This window comes from Balaenoptera physalus (genome assembly GCF_965194825.1).
Source record: "Balaenoptera physalus genome assembly, chromosome: 13".
Classification (NCBI taxonomy): domain Eukaryota; kingdom Metazoa; phylum Chordata; class Mammalia; order Artiodactyla; family Balaenopteridae; genus Balaenoptera; species Balaenoptera physalus.
Genome location: NC_138892.1, coordinates 27,993,060 through 28,013,324, shown reverse-complemented (window position 1 = coordinate 28,013,324; position 20,265 = coordinate 27,993,060). Strand labels below are relative to the sequence as shown.

The 20,265-nt window shown below is 33.3% G+C and overlaps 1 protein-coding gene across 3 annotated transcripts in view; it reads right to left on the bottom strand.

Annotated features, from left to right (window-relative positions):
• The window catches only part of EEA1 (early endosome antigen 1), a 143,238-nt gene that overhangs the window by 51,460 nt on the left and 71,513 nt on the right, over positions 1-20,265 (bottom strand). For all 3 annotated transcript variants that reach the window (XM_082418867.1, XM_082418865.1, XM_082418866.1), the window contains 4 exons: positions 16,771-16,887; positions 8,248-8,586; positions 2,246-2,395; positions 1,103-1,222 (listed from right to left, as the gene is read on the bottom strand). In XM_082418867.1, the coding sequence (XP_082274993.1) occupies positions 1,103-1,222; positions 2,246-2,395; positions 8,248-8,586; positions 16,771-16,887 (726 nt within the window). The remainder of the gene's footprint in view (positions 1-1,102; positions 1,223-2,245; positions 2,396-8,247; positions 8,587-16,770; positions 16,888-20,265) is intronic.

The following is a 20,265-nucleotide window of genomic DNA, read 5'->3' as shown; positions in this document are numbered from 1 at the left end:
CATAATCAAGTACTTTGCATTATCTAATTTGCCTATTTACCTTGGCTAGTGTTTGTCTTCCTCACTAAGCTCCATGAGAGCAGACATCTTTGTCTATTTTCTTTGCTGCCATATCCACAAAATCACTTCCTTGGCTAAGATTAGACATTAATATATATTTGTTGACTGACTGAATGAAAGAACAAATAAATGAATACAATATTTGGATCTCTAACCACCTGACTCCCATGCCACTATCCAAACTCAGAAGGGAAAGAAAGGCATATTACTTACTGTCTCCTTTCAACTCCAACATTGCTTCTGTGTGTATATCATTAGATTGCCATTTCCTAGAAGGCAGGCACTGTGTCTTACTCAGCTCTCTAATTTCAGTGCTTACCACTGGGCCTGACACACAGTGCTCAATAATATTCAACGAATTAATGAAAGACCGAAGGAATAAATGAATGTCAAATTCAAATTCATTTCAAACATCTGGGTACTGTCTTCTGCTCACCGTAACAAAAAAAAAATTTAACTTATTTCAATCTTCTGAGCTATACTATAGAATCTGTACAAATTTAACTCAGTCACATTTTCTATACCTACAATTCCAATGTTCATATGATAGTTCTGAAACAGGGAAAGACATGACCAATAAACAGTAAGTTCTATTGTAGGAAATACAAAATGTTATTTTTTTACTGAGGTAAACTAAACTGAGAAATTTTATTTGCATTTTTAATTTCTAAAATAAGGTATTTTTAATAAACAATAATAAATAAATAATTTATTATGTATAAATAACAATTTAAATAAATAATATATTTTATTTAAATAAATTTAGTAAATTTCTTTAACAGAAATTTAATAAATTTTAAATTTTTATATAAATAAATTTATAATAAGTAACAAATCTATTTATAATAAATATTTTTTTAATATTTTAGAAAAAATTTTCAACAGAGCAATCAAAAGAAAAGATTTTCTGATTATCCAGATACTGAAAATAATCAAAACTCTTCATAATCAAGTACTTTGCATTATCTAATTTCACCACAACAAAAGGATAATGATTTGGTTAATTTTTGTTTAAAAGGCTAAAAATTCAAATACTATTTACCTGAGCTTCACGAAGTTTTGCTGTAGTGCTTTGCTGAAGAGCTTGTTGTTCTTGATGCTGTTGCTTTGTTTTATCTAACTGATGCTGCAATTCTGTGGAATTTGTTACTTTTTCCTTCAACTTAAAAAAAAAAAAAATGAAGACTATCAGTTGCCAACTTAAAGGCATAATGCTATCATATAAATATCTGGTAGTACTTCAGATCTCACAATTCTCAAATCTGAAGAGAAAATTCAATTCAAACAACAGATAAAAATCAACTTTAAAAGCAATATCTCATTACTTATAGAATCGTAATCTCATGATTAAGAAATTATTCCTCAAGAATTGATTCTCATCCTGAAAAGTATAAAATTCTTTCTCCAGGTTGGCATTTAGTTTATTACTGTTTTTATATACTAATATGATCAAGGAATTAATTATATATAATTAATTATATATTTATTTTTAATTAATTATATTTGTAACATTATCAATATTTGTTTTACTTTTTTCACAACAATCATAATTATCACTTATTGGGAAACAACAGCATGATCTACCACACTAAGATTTGGGGTCTAGAAGAAAATCTTTTGCTGAAGCTACAGATTTTAACTCTCAGGGTTTGTTCAAGTCTAATAAAAGACGTACTTTAATTATAACTTTTACTTTAACCAAATAGCAGTTACCATTTTTGCCAACTACAGCTTAAATTAGGATAGCATACAATCTTATGTTTAATTTTTAAAAGAGAAAATCCTTAAATGCAAACTCAAAGTTTATATGCGCCAACTACATGTCATTAATGCCCTCAGCAACTATTCATTTTTCAGAGTCATTAGGAATTGGTCCTTCCTGGATAGGAAGACTCTTCTTGAGCAGCCTGACAGGTTCACCCGGAGAATTTATCCTGCCTAAAGCTGAAGAGTAGCCTTCTTTGCACATTTTTGCTGAGAACTTTAGGGAATACAATCACAACAAAATAACTTAATGTAGTCAATAAATAGGACGTTTTAATTGGGGAGAAATAAAAGTCCCAACTTAAAGTTAAAAAAATCCAATTAAAGCTCTTGACCATAAAAAAAATAAACACAATATTTAAGGTGCCTCAAATCTATCAATAAATGTACTAATGTAAACTCATTTGAAATGCGAGCTTACCTCTTCTTCTAAACGAGAAAGTTTGAGCTGTAGATCAGCCACTTGTTGTTCTTTATCCATCAGCTTTTCACTTGAAAGCTGTCTCTGTTCCTTCAGTCTACCATGAGCTTCCCCTAGTTGGCGCTCTGTCTCCAGAAGTTTGCTATGTAACTTTAGAAAAGGAAAAAAAAGTAAGTACATATGTATAAACACACCTACAATCACCACCATTACTACTACCACCTACTTTCCAAACAATATTTTATTTTTCACCAATATAAACATAATATATTAATTTTCATGATACTTTAGAGGAACCTAATATCCAACTGAATTTTAATCACATAAATTATGACTCACATAAAACTGTAACCAAACATCACAGGTTTCAGGGTTTTTGCACTCTTTAAAAAAAAAACAAACAAACAGCAAACCTGAGGCTTTTGTTTAGATATGTGTTGTAATCACTTGAAGAACTTAAATAAAACAAAACTTAAAAATTAAGACACTTTAAGGCACATTCAGACCTATTCCACTGTAGTTTTTAGAATCCCAAAGTGATTCTTGTTGTTTTCCCATAATTATGAACCACCACAACTGACTTCTTATATTTGGGTACTGAATAGAGCACAAAGCATTCTCAAGTCCTCAAACTGGCACACAATTTCTAAATAAAAGAGAGGAAAGAATAGTTTCTCAAAATATTAGGTGATTCTCATTCATTAACTTTAAAATTGCCACCTAGCTAAAACTAAAGGAGAAATTTGTCTTGGTGCTAGAACTATCACTTTCTCAAATTCCTTATTTTCGCTAATACTACCAGAAATAACAGCTGGTTTCTCTTGTGGGATTGGCTGGGGGTGGGTTCATTAAAAAAAAAAAAAAAAAAGTTTGTATTAATTTTAGAATTACTGCACAAGTGCTGGGAGTACAGAACAAAAAAAGAGTGGCATGGAGATAAGGATGCAAGACATTCGGCAAGGCTTACACACTAAGAGTACTTCTATACCCCAGCCTCATAACACGTTAAATCAAATCTCAGCATGTGCCTCAGCAAAACTGGAAATTAATAACAAGCATTCTATACAATTGCTTTCAATCAAACCTATTCATGTTAAATCTGAAAATACTAAGAATCTATAGCCTTTGTGTCATAGATACACTTATATGCTCTATACTTGCATATTTCTCCATAAAAATTCACAGTTGGCAAGGAAAAAATAAAGTTCTATCAGAAGAGTGGACACCCACTATTTTCTTATGCTATGAAGCAACCTGCGGCTGTCAAAATATATCCTATCCTCAATAAAGAAAACCGAAGTGGATTTCTAAAGTAAAGCATGCTTCAACCTAACTAAAACAGGAATCAGTAATAGTTAAAGAGAAGACATTTATTTTACTCTTGTCCTAAGCCAGCAACCTGACATCTCTCCGTTTTCTTCTTCTTCTTCTTAAAATGCAGTGAATTAGCACTGTAGTAACTACCCAAACCCTCTCCTTCTCACTACAAGAAGTAGATCCAATCCTGGTATGTGAAAGCAAAGGAGGTCTTCAAAGTAATTCATACTTCAAGCATCTAAGTGCTTGATCTCTTACAAACAGGCATCACCTACGTCTAGTTCCTGAACTTGTTGGATAAGAATCACCCAATATCATTATTAACACAAAGATAATCAGACTTCTGCCCTAGAAGTTTAGATTTAGTACATTTGAGCTGAAGCCCAGAAATCCATGTTTTCATAACAAGAATCAGATGCTATTTAGTTTCAGGAATCATTTGCCAAAAAGCGACACTTTAAAAAGCAGCAGTTTTCAATCTCAACTACAGAGTACAATCACAGGGGAAACATTTAAATACACCAATGCCCAGGCCTACGCCGGAGATTATGGCATAACTGAGTGGAGGGTGAGGCCTTGATATTGGTAATTTCTTAAATTTCCCCAGGTGATTCTGGTGTGCAGACAGAGTGAAGAACCACCAAATTAAAGATAAGTGTTGCTCTGGATGTAGAAAACAAACTTATGGTTCCCAGCGGGTGAGGTGGGGGGTGGGGGGGATAATAAATTGGGAGATTGGGATTGACATGTACACACTACTATATATGGAATGGATGGCTAGTGAGGACCTACTGTGTAGCATGGGGAGCTCTACTCAATACTCCTCTGGTGGCCTATATGGGAAAGGAGTCTAGAAAAGAGTGGATGTGTGGATGTGTGTGGCTGATTCACTTTTCTGTGCACCTGGAACTGACATGGTATTGTGGGTCGACTATACTCCAGTAAAAATTTTTTATTAAATAAATAAAGATAACTGTTGCTCTGAAGCGAAGATTTACTAAAGGGGTGAAAAAAGAGATATTATATATTATAAATAACTGTCATTCTTTACTGTACAATCCTGATAAATCCCTGATCTTTAATAAAGAGATGAATCTCAAATCAAAGCTGCCCAAGGGTGTAAGCAGGCCAAAATCCCTTAAGCCATAATGCCTATACCATTTTATTTATTTTTTAATTTTTCTTTTAACATCTTTATTGGAGTATAATTGCTTTACAATGGTGTGTTAGTTTCTGCTTTATAACAAAGTGAATCAGTTATACATATACATATGTTCCCATATCTCTTCCCTCCTATACCATTTTACAGTAAATATATTAAGGGAAAAAAAGGATAAACTAAGAGTAAAAATAATACATCCTTGAGTTATTAATAGAATGGTCTATCCTAAAGTTACATTTTGAGATATACATACATGTATATGTTCTCTGAGAAATTTAGTTTTGTAAACTTATATACATAATTCTTTATTCATTAAGTTCCAATTAATGTTTGCTAAGTGCCAGGCCCTATTCCAAATGCTTCACAAATATTAACTAATTTAATCCTTAATAACGCTATGAAGACAGTTCCATTCTTATCCTCTTTTTGACAGATGAGCAAACTGAGGTACAAATTAAATAACTCGTCCAAGCTCACACAGCTTGTAGGCCACAGAACTGGAACTCAGAAAGCTGGTTCTTAAATCCACACTCATAAACCACTATGCTATTTGAGATGGCACGTTAGATAATCTTTTTAAATTAAGTTGGATATATGGGTTGGGGAGTGGGAGATACAAACTACTGGGTTAGACAGGCTCAAGGACATACCGTACAACATGGGGAATACAGCCAATATTTCATAATAACTGTAAAGAAAAAGAAACCTTTAAAAATTGTATAAAATTTTTTAAAAATTAAAAAAAGTAAATTGATGCCTAATTGTTTAATTATATAACATCATTATCTGCACATCTGTGGCTATTTTAAAAGTGCTCACGAACACAAATATGAAGAATATGGGGTACTTTGCTTTCAAGTCCTTTGTTGACAATTGACAGCTATCTATTTTTGTCAGCACTGAAATGGGAGCTGAGGACACAGTGGAGAGCAAAACAAACCCAGTTCATCCCTACACTCTTTCAGGACGCTGAAAGAAGGTTTAAGGTGAGGTTCACTTCCATTCTTCCAATAAATACTTACTGAAAGTTCTAAGTGTAGAGGCTGATAGAGTACAGAATAAAACAGATTCCTCAAATTAAGTAGCTCACCGTCCAAAGGGAATGGTAGATAATACGCAAGTAAACTAGCTATACAATATAAAGTATTATAAAGAAGAAGCTTGCTGGAATAAAGTAGGGTCCAGAATAAATGGAAAATAAGCTATTGAAATAGAATGGTCCAGAAAGGCTTTATTGAGGAAACAATACCTGAGCAAGCCTTATGAAGAACTGAAATCAAGAACACTCTAAGAAAAATACATGGGCAAAGGACCTAAGGCAGGAAAGTGCTTTGAAGTGTTGGAGTGTTTGAGGAACTGAAAGGAGATCAGTATGGCTGCTTCACATGTTGGAGACAAGCTTGAAAACAGACATAGTGTGGACCATACTACACACAAGTGCTTACATGACCAAGTAAGATATTTGGATTCAATTCAAAGTGTAAGCAAAGCCACTGAGGTTGTTAAGCAGAGGAATAAAGTGATATCCTTCACATTTTAAAACAAGGCCTCTAGCTTCCATACAGAGAATAGACTAAGGAGGTCTCTAGAAAAAGGAAACCTGTAGAAAGGCTAACACAGTAGCCCAGGTGAGCAACGGCAGCAGCTGAGATTAAGGGTGGTAGCAGTATAGATGAAGAGAAGTGGACAGATTTGAGTCATGCTTTGAAGGTAGAATCCAGACAGCATGCTGAAGAGAAGAAGATAAATGGTATCACTTCAAGGTCTTCAGTACAACCTCTTTATTTTGTACAGAATTGTGACTAAACCAAATAATTATGTACATTCAAGTCTTTGAATAAAAATATTGTTTGAGTAGGTTCTCAAAAATTCCTGATGCCCCTCCACCCACTGACAACCAAATGAAACCCAAATTCCTCAGCCTGCTATTCAAAAGCCTGCATAATAAACTTCCAAATGCTCTTTGGATTCAAAATAGTCCACTACTATTACACATACCCTATCCTCAAAGCAAATGCATGTCCCTCCCTGGTTCTTGTAATACTTCCCTGCCTCTAGTTTACTTTTCTGCCTGGAAGACCCTCCTGCCTTCAAACTGCTACTTGTCGAAACCCATCCAATATTCACAATTTCAAGCACCACCTCTCTCTCACACAAAGCTTTTCTTGATCACATTAACAGGACAAAATAATTATACAGTATGAAGTACTATGGGGGGGAAGAAAACAGGAGAGGAACTCTTCCAAATTCCCATGGTATATGAGATCATTTTATTTTAATTCTCACATTCATTGGTATAGGATAGTACTTGCCTCATCCTCAATGAGATTTACATAATCATTTAAGGTAGGTACTGTTTCCTTTTTCATTTCTGTATCTCCTAATAAACAAGGCATAGTGTCTTTTAGAAACCATAAATGCCCCATTTGTTCATTTGAACTGAAAGGCAAATATCTAAGTTATATTTAAGTTATTCATTGATATCCCCAAGCCTCTGTTTCCTTCGATTATGAATGCCTGCATTTGTTCATTCACTTACTTACTAAAACATCTGCTGATTAATAAGCAAAATGCCAGGTAGTTGGGATAAAAAATGAATAAGACATGGTCCCTGCACCTGAAGAGTTCAGAGTCTAGTGAAGAAAGATACATAAGTTATGATAATATACTATACTGTGATAAGTAAAACAATCAAGATGTGTAAATGCTTAAGCCATATCTGGAGGGGGTGGTGGTGAGAAGTGGCAATATGCAGAAAAAGATTTCTGGAAAAGTGACAAGTGGAGTAAGTTGTATTTATCAGGGAGAAGAGAAATAGGAAGAGTATCTCAGGCTAAGAAGACAGAGGACTGATGCCACAAAAGCCAAGTATCACTGCCCTATAAATGAAAATAGTTGAAAATTATCAAAAAAAACGTGGCTGAGGACTTTAATCTCCCCCAAATTTCCATTTTTCTACCAACTTTAATGTTATCTATAAGAAATAATCAGAATAGAGAATTCAAAAATTAAGTTAATGGCAAAGTCAAAACTTCCATGAATCTTCTTCTGATAGATATTATTTACCTATAAAAAACAGTTGTTAGGACTAATTTGTTTTCTTCTTTTAAAATATCTAATTTTTATATTATTGGTTTAACAGCAATTATATTTTAAAATTTAGTAACAAGAAAAGAAAAAAGATAAGAATTTTTAAATAAAAGAATGATCAACAATTTGAATTATTATAATAGCTAATACCTGCTGAGCACCTACCATGTACCAGGTACCATTCTAAGCAATTCATATGTATTAATTCATAAACACTTCACAATAATACTATATGATAGATACTATCATTTTAAGGGAAATTGAAATTAACAGAAATGAGATCTGACTCAATACTATAGGTTGTGAAAATTAAGAGTTATTTTTTTTAAATGACAACTTTTTAAATGAACTATATTATGATCAAACAACCATCAAACACACTAAGAAGAAACCATAGGGGGAATTACAATAAATAAAAGTTAACAGCTCTTACTTGATTAATTTCACTTTGGAGTTGTAATCCATGCTGTTCCTTTTCTTCTCTCTGTTGTTGTAGCTGTTTAAACTCTGCCTTAAGATGCTGGTACTTGGTCTCCACTTCTGATAATTCTTCTTTGAGCTTTTGAGTAGCCTCTCCCTTTTCACCTAGCTCTGCCTGTATTCTCTGCAGTGAGGTTTCAGATGCAGATAACCTTGACTGAAGCTGTTGACAATCTAGGTCTTTTTGATGAAGGCTTGCTTGTATATTCTTTTTACTCATACATTCTTCATTATGTTTCTCCTCTAACTGAGTATAGTCCAGTTCTTTCTTCTGCAACTTTTCAGTCAAATTCTGAAATATCAATTTAACAATTTTCTTTTCCTAATATTTTTAATTATTCTAATTATTCAAATAATCTTTACAGCAATATCATTTCCTACTAAATGTTTTAGTAAATATTAAAATATAAAAACAGTGAAAATATTTTAACCAAGAAGAATTAAATTGTTATATACTAACTTATGGTTTTATTATTGGTCTACTTGACTAAGCTCTATTAATATAATTTTTAAATTACCAACAAAATTTTGACATAAAATGAAAACACTAAAATCTACTAACTAGATTCTTTAGGCTATGCAACATATTTATAATCTCCCATTTGAGTTAAAAATTGAAACTACCCCTCTATTATCAAAAATTACTTTAAGTAACAATATGGCAATTCTGATTTTTGGCTTTGCAATTTCATAATTGGTAAGAGCTTTAGCAATAACAATACCATTTACTGCTCTAGTATGCCTGATTCTACTGATTCCTCATTTTCGCTCTTCTTGACAAACATCATTTTTAAGAGTCACAAGTTTAAGACTTACTCAAATTTCTTTCTAGGTGTATAAAACAGTGATCTAAAAATATCACTTACCTGCCTTATATTTGTTATTTTATCCAATACTATCAAGTACAAAATATAAAAATGACACCTCCAATCAAAGATCTGGATCAACCAGCCTAATCAAATGTTAAAGTCTGGGCTCAGTGGAGTTTTTACGACTAATATGGAACATTTTTAGTCAAGATATTTACACACAAGATATGGATCAGAATTTTGACTCAACTCTGTAAGAAAGATAGCCAGGAAAAGAAGCCACTATAAGCAGCTGATGAGTCAACCATGGACATTTATTATACTCATTTTTATATACAGTGTGCTAGAAGGGGATAATACAGAAATAGTGGAGGGCAAGCAAAACTTCTGGCCTTTAAACAGACTATAATCTAAATGAAACACATTTTAACATTTTTTTCTAAGTTAAAACATAATGCACAAAAAACACAGATTAATACAAAAGCTGTGTTAAATTTCTCAAGTGCACAATTTTTTTAAAAATGAAAAGAGCAAAGTCAGGTGGGGCTAACTAGTAAGTTACAATCACCTGAAAACAAAGTTTGAACTTGGTAAAGTAGTGAGAGGAGTTAAGGACTAGGTATACATGACTCATGCCATCTGCTCTATACAAAAAGACACAAAGGAACAGACAACAAGTTGCAAGTGGGGACACTGGGGAGTAATAAGTTTAGATAATAGAGTGGGAAAGGCAGCAGTAATGGTTCTTAAACACGTGTCTGAGAAAAAGTTCATTAATGTAAATTATCAAGTAGAAATATACTATAGAAAAAGCAGTGTCAAAAAGATATAAGTATATGTAAGAAAGACAAAATGGGAGACAAAGTAAAAAGAGCACCCAGAAGTTTTCAGCAAAATTAGCAAAGAAATGTGTCTTGACTAACCAACAGACACAGAACAAAAGAGGTAGAGCCAAAAGACTAGAGAAAAACAATAATAATTTTGAGTCAAACTACCTGTTAGGAAAGTTCTCTTTTGATAAACATTTTTTTGTCTTACTCATTAGTAACTCCACATCTTTCTTGACTTGATTTCATACTTTTTCTTTGAAGAAAATAATATTTATTTTAGAATTCATAAGCTAAATTAAGACTATTCATTGATCATTATAAATGCCTTGCATCTTTTCAAAGAAAATTCTAAGTTACTAAATTTTATGAATGCAACCATGCTCACAAATACTTCGGTGGGATATAATTTTAAAACATGCTACAAAAATTAAGGCTAGTAATGAGGTAGTGAGCCTTCCTCATAGGCTTACTCATAAAGTGCCCAAGTAATCCTACTAGTTCTATACATAAAGGATCCATCAGACAGCTTTACTCTTTAACAAGCAAAAATACATTACAACCATTCACTTTAAAATTCACTTATCCTAAAAAATTAATCAAAATCTTCCTGCTTTATTGCACAGATGAGATAATTAAATTTTATTTAAAAGAACCTAAACTACTTTCTTTTTAAATAACCTAATCCACTCACATTATATATATTTTTATATGCAAAAGGCTTACTATATTTAGTATCACAAACTTTTTATTCTTATTATGGTCTTCTCATGGAATCTGAAGCAAAAAGTCTAGTGAATACATGGTTTTTGAAGATTGATTTTTTTTTAAGTACAGTAGAATCCATTAAAGAAAACAGTAATTGCACTTTCACTTCTCCATATTAATCCTTACAACAAAAGATGAGACAGACATTATCATCCCCATTCTGTGGATGAAGAAGCTAAAGCTGAAAGAACCTGATATGACTTGGCCAGGTAGCAGAGTCACATATGATGATTCTAAGTCCAATAAAGTTTTCACAACACAATTCAGACACTCAGTGAGTCAATTCAGGCTTCCCAAAGCATACACTATTCAAGTTTAAATTATAAAATGAATGTTAAGCTTAACTCATAACATAATTATCATTTGAGTCAGCAAAATTCTTTCCTTCCGAACGTCTAGTCCTCTTTTGACTTCCTCACCAATTGTTCTTTCAACATATTTCCTTACAGAGACAATTTCCCTGTATTAGACTCTGTTATTCACTTGTTACTAGCCCAGGTAATGAGAAGAAATGCAAAAAGAATGGCATTTTTTATTGCTTGATAGCTTACAAAGTGGTTTCAAGGATCTCATCTCGTTTGTTCCTCAAAACAGCTTTGTGAGAAAGAACAAACTGAACTACTTGTACCTCTCCAACATCTTATATTTTGTGCTCTTACATGTCCCCATGCCTTCTGTATCTAGCTCTCAAAATGAAATGCCATTAACCCCTCTGCCATGTGACATGCTCCTAAGCATCCTTAAAGACTAAGCTAAAGGGACTTCCCTAGTGGTGCAGTGGTTAAGAATCCGCCTGCCAATGTAGGGGACACAGGTTCAATCCCTGGTCCGGGAAGCTCCCACATGCCGCGGAGCAACTAAGCCCGCGCCCGAGCACCACAACTACTAAGACTGTGCGCCAAGAGCCTGTGCTCCGCAACAAGAGAAGCCACCTCAATGAGAAGCCCGCACACCGCAACGAAGAGCAGACCCCGCGCACCACAACTAGAGAAAGCCCGCACACAGCAACGACGACCCAACACAGCCAAAAATTAATTAATTAATTAAAAAAAAAAAAAAGACTAAGCTAAAAGGTTATGTCTGCAACAAGAGTCTTTCCTGATTTACTAGGCAGTAATTTAGGAAAACATCCACCTTGGTCTTGACTCAACTCTGCATCACAAAACTTACAGTAAATAAAAACAGTAACAACAAACATTCACTGAGGTGCTTACTCTAAGCCAGGCAGTGGTCTAAGCACTTCAACATCTATTAATTTTTTTAATACTCATATCAATCCTAAGAGGCAAATAAGTATAACAGTACTTCTTAGCAGAAGAGGAAAGAGACTTTGAGAGGCTCTGTGTTACAGCCAGTCAGTGACAAAGCTGGGATTTAAACATGCCTTTGACCACTGTACTATGCTGCTCATCTCAATATACCACTTTGCAATACAGTGGTAATACACAGCAATACAACTACTTGCCATATCTGGCTTCTGCTTTGGCCTATGAGCATCTTAATACTGAGACTGTTGGAAAGCGGAGAGCAATGAAGGATGGAAAATGGGTAAGAGGTGAGACCCAAATAATAACTCAGTCTCTTACAATGACCTATACTGATCAATTAGTAGCTTTAAATAAGCATATGATTTTGTTCAGAATTTATATGGAAATAGTTAATTAAATTGAGCTGCAGAATTTTGTTTAAATGTCAGCATATGATTCTTATTAGAAACTAAAAAGGAAATTTCTTCAAGATTCCTGGCTTGTTTTTAAGTTTTCAGAGCCAGTGATTAAAAAACACTGGTTTAATGCTGAAAATCTTGACATTAACACAAAAGCAACTATTTTTTCAATTCATTATATTTTATAATGTTATCTATCAACCTTGATGCTGCCTATGACCCACAAAAGCTGCCCAACGCATTTCATTAATAGCCTTCAAAAGACCAGGCACAGAGATTTCCAAATTCATAACACTTGGATATCACCACTGTCAACAATCATGGTTTGCCAAGGACTTGGGTGAGGAGAGGTCGGGGAGCAAGGATAATAAAAAAAGGTAGATGCACATCTGTGCTTGCTCTAACTGGAGAAAAAAATCCTAAACAGGAAAAAACTTCAAAAAAAAATTTGAAGTCTTACTATTAGTAAGATTAGTAGAAAATCCTATTATTCCCTAATCAAAAATATTCTAATTTTACCATCTTGAGTCTATGTATTATTCATAAAAAAAAAATAGTACTTCCTTTAATAGCGTGAATGTATACATGCATGTGTGAATATATATATATACACACACACACACACACACACACACACACACACACACGCAACCTGTGCTTCATTATCCCTTATTAATAGTTTAATGTTTCAAAAAGACAAAATAAATTACACTGATCATAAACATCCATTGTGTGTACACCTCTGGTAAATTTCCAAGAGGTAGAAGGTCAACTCTGAGCTCAAAGAAATTAAAAATCAAACTGAGGGACAAAGATAAAACTAGAGTATACGTGGAAGTTTTCTACATATAGCTTGACAGGAGGGAAAAAAGGGGGGTAGGGAGACACAGAGGTTTTCATAAAACATAAAAAAGATTAAATTTTAAAAACCAGTCAGCACCAGGAGTATACGGAAAAATGGACAATGGTAAACTGGTATAATTACTCTGAAAAATAGTTTGGGATCACCTAGTAAATTTGATTATGTATATAGCCTATAACCCAGCAATTTCCCGTGAGACTACATAATAGAGAAATTCTTACACAAATGCATGAGATTTGTATGTGAATGTTCATAGCCGCAATATTTGAAATAGCAAGAAAAAAGAAAAACTGTGAAAAAATAGGAAGTATATATGGGTCACTTCTGCTGCATACCAAATAATATAACTGTCATACAGAAGAGCATTTATGTGATTGAATTATAAACTGAGCTAGTTGCTTTTTTCCATGAAACACCATTTTTAAGAATGACAGACAAACTATGACTATTCAGATTTGGGGAGGAAGAAAATCTGTCACTTCAAAGGATAGAACTGATAGTATTGGTTGCCAATGATAAAATTCAAGCTTCCAAATGAAGCTTAGAATTTTGGAAAACTTGTATCCACTACCATGAGCTTGACACTTCCTCATATGTATAAGGTATTCTAAGATTGATGGTGATATTGACAAATGTGATTAGTTTTATATTGTACAATGAAATGTGTCAATATTTGGAAAAAAAATCTGCATAACTCAGTGAACCAATATTTTCCACATGACTAATGCATAATGTTACAAAATCATGCACAGGAAAGACCCATTCAAAACGCAAGACAGAGGAAAAAATTTTATTGTTACGAAGTAGAAAAATTGCATTACTATGGTTTCAGATTCTACACTGTAATTAACTTTTGAGAAACTATACTTTAGTTTCAGTTTAATATCAAATAAAAATAGCTACAATTATCTGAAAAGGCTATTAAGATAGTCCTCCGTTTTCCAACTACACATCTGTGAGACTAAATTTTCTTCACACGCTTCAAACATATCACAACAGATTAAATGTAAAAGCAGATATGAGAATTAATTAAGTCACTAAAGCAAAGCCAACAAATTCACCATACCTTTGAGTAAAAAGATTTAATAACTTCCTATTCCTCCACCACCAAAAAAGTAAAGACATGGGAAAAAAAAGTACTGATACCAATACCTGCCCTATCCCAAAACTAAATATAATCTGTTGCTCATCTTTAAAGAACCAAGGCAGAAAATATTAACATTACAGAATACAGAAGAAGAACAAAGTTGGAGGTCTCATACTTTCTGATTTCAAAACTGATTGAAACATTCAGTAGTCAAAACAATGTGGTACTGGCGTAAAGACATATAGACCAACAGAGGAAGACTAGAGAGCCCAGAAATAAACACTCACATACATGGTCAAATGATTTTCAACAAGGGCTCCAGGACCATTCAATAGGAAAAGGACAGTCCTTTCAACAAATGGTGCTGGGAAAACTGGATTTCCATATGCAAAAGAATGAAACTGGACCCTTACCTTACACTATTAAAAAAAATAATTCAAAATGAATCAAAGACCTAAAACTATAAAACTATTAGAAGAAAACATAGGTGAAAAGCTTCATGACGCTGAACTTAGCAATGATTTCTTGGATATGGCACCAAAAGCATAGCAACAAAAATAAAAATAGATAAATTGAATTCTCTCAAATTTAAAACTTCCGTGCATCAAAGGTGTGATATTGTAAAACATACATTTGGTCTTGGTCCCCATTCCTGGAACCAGGCTCCTAAAACCCCAGGAATTCCCTGTGATAAGAGCAATAAAGATATCCTTTGTTATTCCTAACAAGCCCCTTTCAACCACCTATGAGTTCGTAGTCATGAAGTGATTTTTTAGAAAGCCCTAAGGATGGGGGTTGGTTGCCAGGGGAACCAACCTTGAAGAAAAGGTTGGAACTTTCAGTCCCACCCCGACCTCCAGGGAGGGAAGAGGGGCTAAAGGTTAAATTAATCACCAGTGGTCAATGATTTAATCAATCATGCCCGTGTAGGAAGGAAAGGGTTTTGAGAGACTCTGAGTTGGTGAACACGTGGAGAGCACCCAGAGAAAGCAGCGAAGCTTCAAACCCTTTCACACATATCTCGCCCGATGCACCTCTTCCATCTCACTGTTCTTATGTTACAGTCATCTATAATAAGCCAGTAATCTAGCAAGTAAAATGTCTTCCCAAATTTTGTGAGTTACTCTAGCAAATTAATCACACTGGAGGCAGGGGATTGGGAACCTCCCATTTATAGCCAGTTGGTCAGAAGTACAAGTAACAAGCTGGACTTTCAGTTGGTGTCTGAATTGGGGTGCGTGGGGGAGGTGGGGTTGGGGTGCTCAGGCACAGCCCTGCAGGACTGCACCCTTCATCTGTGGAATCTGATGCTAGCTCCAGGTAAGCAGTGTAAGAGTTGAGCTAAACTGTAGGACACCCAGCTGGTGTTGAGAACCGTTAATATACAGAACACCCTCACATCTGATGTCAGAAGTGAAGCTGTAGTACAGTATTGAGAGTACAGACACAGAGGAGCGCTTTTCCTTTATAAAAAGATACAATCAACAGAGTGAAAAGGCAACCTAAGAGAAAATATTTGCAAATCATATATCTGATAAGGGGTTAATATCAAAAAACATATAAAGAATTCCTACAACTCAACACAAAAACACAAACAACCCAAAGAAAATTACATAGCCAACAAGCATATGAAAAGATGCTCAACATCTTAATCATTAGGGAAATGCAAATCAACCATGAGGAGATACCACCTTAACACTCATTAGGATGGTTACTATAAAAAAACAGACAAATAAAAATCACAGAAAATAACAAATGTTGGCAAGGATGTGAAGAAACTGTTGAATCCTTGTGCACTGTTGATGAGAATTTAAAAGGATATCGCCACTATGGAAAACAGTATGGTGATTTCTTCAAAAAACTGAAAATAGAATTACCAATACGATCCAGCAATTCCAATTCTGGGTATCTCCCCCAAAAAAAAAATGAAAGCAGGATCACAAATAGGTATTTGTATACCCACGTTGAAAGCAGCACTATTGACAACAGAACTAGCCAAAAGAAGGAAGCAACAGATGATAGATAATACAATATATACATACAATGTAATATAACCTTAAAAAGGTAGGAAATTCTGACACATGCTATAACATGAATGAACCTTGAGGACATTATCCTATGTGAAATAAGCCAAACACAACAAGACAAATACTGTATGATTCCACTCATATGAGTTACTTAGAACAGTAAATTCATAGATATAGAAAGTAGAAGGGGTTTGGGGCAGGGGAGACAGTGAATGAGGAGTTGTTTAATGAGTGTTGAGTTTTAGTTTTACAAGATGAAAAGACTTCTGAAATTGGTTGCATAACAATGTGAATGTAAATAACACTTAAAAAAAAACCCACACAGAACAAGTCATACTGTACTGTGCCAATATATAAATAACATACACAAGATTAAAATTTAAGGTCTATAAAATCAATTCACCATTATATGTAGTTTTTAAATTCTCACCTGATTTTTTTGTGTTAATTCATTAACTGAACTTTTAAGTTTTTGTAGTTCCTGCACATACACAGCAACTTCCTGGGGGCCTTTGGCAAGTTCAGTCCTCAGCTGGTTTATTGTGGCCTAAAAGGAAAAAAAAAAATTAGAGCAAACTAAAATAAAAAAGGAAATGGAAGCATCCAAAGGTTTTCAGATTACATAGATTTTTGTCATTGTTGTTGAACTGAAATAACTCAGAAATTTCAACTTGATTCTTTATCTTACCACCCCTACATCTTTTCTGGCTGAAAATTAATTTTTAAAATTTATCCAAAATATACAACTTCATTTATTTAATAATACATGAAATGAAAGGTTGACATCCTATTTTATGTGTCTGAAGTAAGCACCAAACTGCAAACATGAATTTACTGGCTTTAAATTCTATACTTTAATCCTCCTGAATTTAAAAAGGATATGCAAGTTATGCCTATATTTTCTCCCAGTTTCTGTGCACAGCCTTTTTTTTTACTTCAGAATCATGTTAAATGCAACAACCAACATAGAATTACCTTTGAAAGTGGTGAATCATCTTTTGGACTGTAATGGAAAGTATTTGTCCAAAGAAGTTATCAAACAGAAGCTATATATAGTTTTATTAACCTGGATCACTCTGTGATCATGGAGAATAGCTGGGTATGAATTTGCTTTAATGCATTTAATATTGTTTAAATGAAAATTAATGTCTATAATGAAAACAATGGTTTAATCATTTAATAAATAAGGTAAGAGAAAGATAAGCAAAGAGCCTGGAAATACAAGCTTCCTATACATGAAAGCTTCAACCACTAGAGAGAGACTAAGTACTGCCTTTTAAGTATGGTTTCCTGCAAGTGATATTAACAGGAGAACTTTTTCATTTCTAATACTGCTTACTGGCTTTACTTTTTACATTCTTAACGTTACGATTATTTTCATTGCCTATATTCTTCATCAGTAAATAAACTGTAATATGAATACAATAAATTTCTTAATTTTTTTAAATGAACACATTGCAGTTACCTATATCATATATTACAAGTGAGTACTTTCATCTTCAAGGAAAAAATCTTAGAAGGCTACTAATTTATTGTGACAATAATGCCAAGTGATCTTTGCTGCTTCTTTTGGAAAGCCTTCCAGAATACGTGGCCCTTTTTTTTGTTAAAGGATTCTCATTGTAATAAAACCAAATCCACTGTGGATGAAGGTATAAGGATAATGGATGAAGGTATAAAGTTTTAGAAACAAACTAGTAAACAAGGTAACTGAACTGAATGATCAAACACTTGGGCTTATTTTAACAACCATAAATTAATGAAACTAGTTTTTTGAGTGCTTTCCAAACTGGTTTAAAGTCAATAAAAAGAGGTTTCAAAAATGTTTTGGGGAATGACAGCACGTCTGAGATATGTTTATGACCTGATTTTTTAAGGAAAACATGTATATAAAATATACTTCAAAGAAGAAAAATGTTTAAATATTCATGTATTTTTAACTGTTTTCAGGTAAAAAGTATATCCTAAACACTTTCTGTCTTGAACTGGTCGTGTAACCTTGAAATGGATATAGGTATTGGAAGTTTATTTCAATTTGCTATGTCTAACAACTTTGAATCTCAGAATCACTTTCTATTAGCAACATTATGGATGTTAATAAAAATATTAGGAACAATCCAGCTACTTTAAATTAGTATGTTTTAATCATGTAGTACAAATGCCTACTTATCACACAGGAAAATAAATTATCGTATTTAAATCCCTACTTCTAACTCTCTCTTCAAAGGAATTACTAGAATATCTCACACATAATAAACAGAAATAAGTAACAGTGTACAAAAATGCAAATTTTGAGTATATTTCATTAAAATACCACGATTCCACATTGAAGTTTATAAGATACAATTAGCCATGTGTAACATCTATCTAGTATCTATCTTGCTGATAAATGCCAACATATAAAAGGAACTAAACAAAGAAAATGTAAAGCAAATGTATCCTTTTAGATACAGTAACATAAATAATTTTATAATGTATCCTTCGTACACTAAATATGTATATGTTTTTAAACTAGAATTTTTAAAAATATAAAAGCAAGCATTTAAAATTTTTCACTTTACTCAAGGGGGGAAAAAAGAAAGAAGTGGGAAAAGTATACACCTAAAGGTACATTTTAGTTATGGGGAAGGGGAGGAACAGGAGTGAATTATAGGACACTTCCACTCTCTCTACTGCACATTATGAGTCATTTTAATTTTTGACAGTGATCATATGTTTCTATTTAAAAAAAAATAAAGACTGAAGAAAGACAAAATTTCAAAGGAAATAAATACATTCACTATAGTAATATCACTATGGGTGAAATTCAAAAAGAAGGTTCTTCAAGTCACACAGACAGTCCTCACTAGTTAATGGGACAAGCTCATCTGTGCCTAGAAATCTTTAGCACTTGCACTCTCTCTTCCTGGGAATGCTGCTCCTAATTCTTCACCCTGCTTCTTGCGTACTTCATTCTTCTCCCATGTATCCTCTTTGAGGATACCTTCCCTGATCATTCTATCTAAAATTGTCCCACATTATTGCCAGCCCCACTACTGTCCATATCCTGCTTTGTTTTTCTATATAGCACTTAGCATTAACTGACTTTCTATCATGATTTGGTTTACTTATATATTATTTGGTTTCCACAAAGGAATATAAGCTTTATGAGAGCAGGCACTGTATCTTATTCACTGTTGTATTTCCCACATGTAAAATAGTTGCTGACACTCAGGCGTTCAAAAAATACTCACTAAAGGGATGAATGACTCTATCTCCAAGAAGTTACAAGATATTTGTACACAAGGAAACAGTATGTAAGACCCTATATAGTTTGCATTTCCTTGAAGCCACGTTATTGAATTTAACATCGAATTTTTACTACAAAATTTTAAATTACAAAATAATTAAGGAAAAATATTTCATGCAAACCTCCTGCTAGTGCTTTATTATAATTATTGTCCTAATATTCTACTAGTTTTAGTAAATAATCATTTTAAAGATGGTTAAAAATTTGCTTGATTAATAAAACAAAAATGAGCATATGTTTGAAGTTCTGAGATTGCCTTAAAACACAAAATTGCCATATGGTGCTAGAAGGTGCTATATTAAAAGTAGTACTAAACTACTAATATTAAAAAGCCTTCCAAAAACACATTACCTCAAGTTTAAGCATCTCCATTAGAAAGCAGAAAAAAATAAAATAAAATGATGGATGAAAGGTGGAAGACAAGACTGACAAAAGTACACATTGAACATACAATAAAAAGTCCAAACACACCTCTAAATCTGATCTCTTATACTAGCATTCGTTTAAATGATACTTAAATGCTCTCTTTAGTAATTATGCATGAGTGTAATCGTACTTATTCCATCTCTTTATAACCTTTTTAGCTTTAAAAATTGGGATTCAAATAAGTATATTTGGAATAAAAATTAAATTCTT